The 1,946-nt window shown below is 38.8% G+C and overlaps 2 protein-coding genes across 2 annotated transcripts in view; one reads left to right on the forward strand and one right to left on the reverse strand.

The window, feature by feature from the left end:
* Positions 1 to 1,946, forward strand: part of LOC123977753 — a 24,267-nt gene that overhangs the window by 13,541 nt on the left and 8,780 nt on the right. The gene's annotated exons all lie outside the window — the stretch shown is intronic.
* The window catches only part of LOC123977887, a 6,901-nt gene that overhangs the window by 3,348 nt on the left and 1,607 nt on the right, over positions 1 to 1,946 (reverse strand). Inside the window, exons 4-6 of the mRNA XM_046060930.1 lie at positions 1,876 to 1,937; positions 1,629 to 1,765; positions 1,450 to 1,543 (exon numbers count right to left, since the gene is read on the reverse strand). Of these exons, the coding sequence (XP_045916886.1) occupies positions 1,450 to 1,543; positions 1,629 to 1,669 (135 nt within the window). The 5' untranslated portion in view covers positions 1,670 to 1,765; positions 1,876 to 1,937. The remainder of the gene's footprint in view (positions 1 to 1,449; positions 1,544 to 1,628; positions 1,766 to 1,875; positions 1,938 to 1,946) is intronic.

Raw genomic sequence — 1,946 nt, forward strand, 5'->3', positions numbered from 1 at the left:
AGAAGCTGTCAATCTTGTTCTTCTGACGACCAACGGCAAGGAGGTATGGCTGCCGACCCTGCTGGTTGCGGAGATGCTCCTCCAAACTGCAGCATGACTAGGGATAAGATAAGGAAGCTGAACATTAGACTCAAGAATAATGTGCAACCACAACAAAGACATTATATATATTGATTAATATTATTACAGAAGTGATTATTAGTGTGGAAGGCAGTGTGGAGGCTTCTTTACATAGACTCATGCTAAGGTAACAAAATCTGATTTTTTAGCAGATTATACACTAATAAAATCAGTTATTCACATCATATTTCTTTCTGCACATAAGATCCTTCTAAATGTACACACAAGACCTTTAAGACTTAATTTCTAATCCATACACTTTAACAATCTAATTTTACGTGCCCAAGAAAGTTTTTATTTAACCTTTGTTTTAACAGAATCGTCCCATTTAGAAACAAGAGTTTACAAGAGTCCTGGAAAATGACATGACAGATTAATATTGTTACCGTAATAATATAATTACCTTGTGAAAGACAACAAGTCTCTCAACTGCATCACATGCACTAATTTTTGGCGACTTTGGTCCTCCAGGTGGTGGTGGAAGGAGATGTATCAGCAACAACAGGGAGGCCATTTCTTGGTCATAGGCTGAGGACAAAGAGGCACAAGACTGAACAGAGAATTACAGAATAAATAAATGAAATTTAAGAAAAAGTCAACACTTTTATATATTCCTAAGAAAAACAAATCCAACTCACTTGTTTCTTCATCACTTCCTGAGGAACTTTCCGCCGATTGTATCAAGCGACGCAACTCCGGAGTTGAAGTGAGCTGTTTAGCTTCTTGTATGATATTTGGCTTGAAGAACACATCCCATTTCTGAAGCAGCCTGGAGGATGTCTCGTCACCAAATAGGAGAGTGAAGTCTTGTTCCACCTTTAAGAACAACATTATTAAACTACTACTAAATATTTTCCAATTTCAAGCAATCTAAACATTTATTTTCAAACTTACCAATCCTTTTGTATCCAGGAATCTTGGGAATGTTGAGAGGATATCATCACTCCTGCCTGGATCATTAACAAGCTTCTGCCGGTGCTGAAAGGTCTCTCTCATCTTCTGGAGAATCTGGAAATTGTCTGCAGTATGGTTGAGCAAGGATATGGCCTCTTGGCAGGCATCCCCATCGAGCTGCCTTTCGACATTAACTGTCCTTTGGAAATTTGGACCTCCTGGAAAAACGGCAACAGAACTGCTTGGTGGTAGTACAGATCCTCGACGAATCCTTTGGACTGTTTTCAGATGTCAAGAAATGTATCCTGTGCTGCTGGTGTTCCTGTAAGGGAAAAAAAACAATTGTTGCATACTCAACTCATGAGAAAATACAGAGAATTCAATGTAATGGACACAGATTCACGTCACAATATGCAAATATGGTGTGACTATTACATAGCCTTTCTTGGCATATGGATCCTTGAGGGAAGGGAACAGCATCACTATCCCGAGAGCATACTCTTCTCTGATTGCTTTAGTGGGGAGGTGCCTGAGAGGGGATATTAAATTAGTAATCTAAATTTATGCAATGGTCATGTAGTTATTTGACACAAAAGAATTTGAAACATACATACCCATGCTTATCAACCATGTGACCCACGAGTATGTTGACCATTTGTCTTCTTGTGGCATCAGTGAGGGTTTTTGTAGTTTGGTACTCTTGTAGTACTGCTTCACCACCGGACTTGCTTCGTAGCACAGTTTCAATCAACTAATAAAAAACAAAACCATGAGAATGCCAAACATGGTGATAAACAGCTTTTTTAGAGCCTCAGATGAATGTCAGATGTTAAAGAGTCATGTGAATAAAGTTTTTTTAACCTGTTTGGCAGACTCTGCATCACATGTATCATCAAGTCTTTGTTTCTTGCCAGGGACCTCATCTATGATTA

This window comes from Micropterus dolomieu, linkage group LG01 (genome assembly GCF_021292245.1).
Source record: "Micropterus dolomieu isolate WLL.071019.BEF.003 ecotype Adirondacks linkage group LG01, ASM2129224v1, whole genome shotgun sequence".
Classification (NCBI taxonomy): Eukaryota; Metazoa; Chordata; class Actinopteri; order Centrarchiformes; family Centrarchidae; genus Micropterus; species Micropterus dolomieu.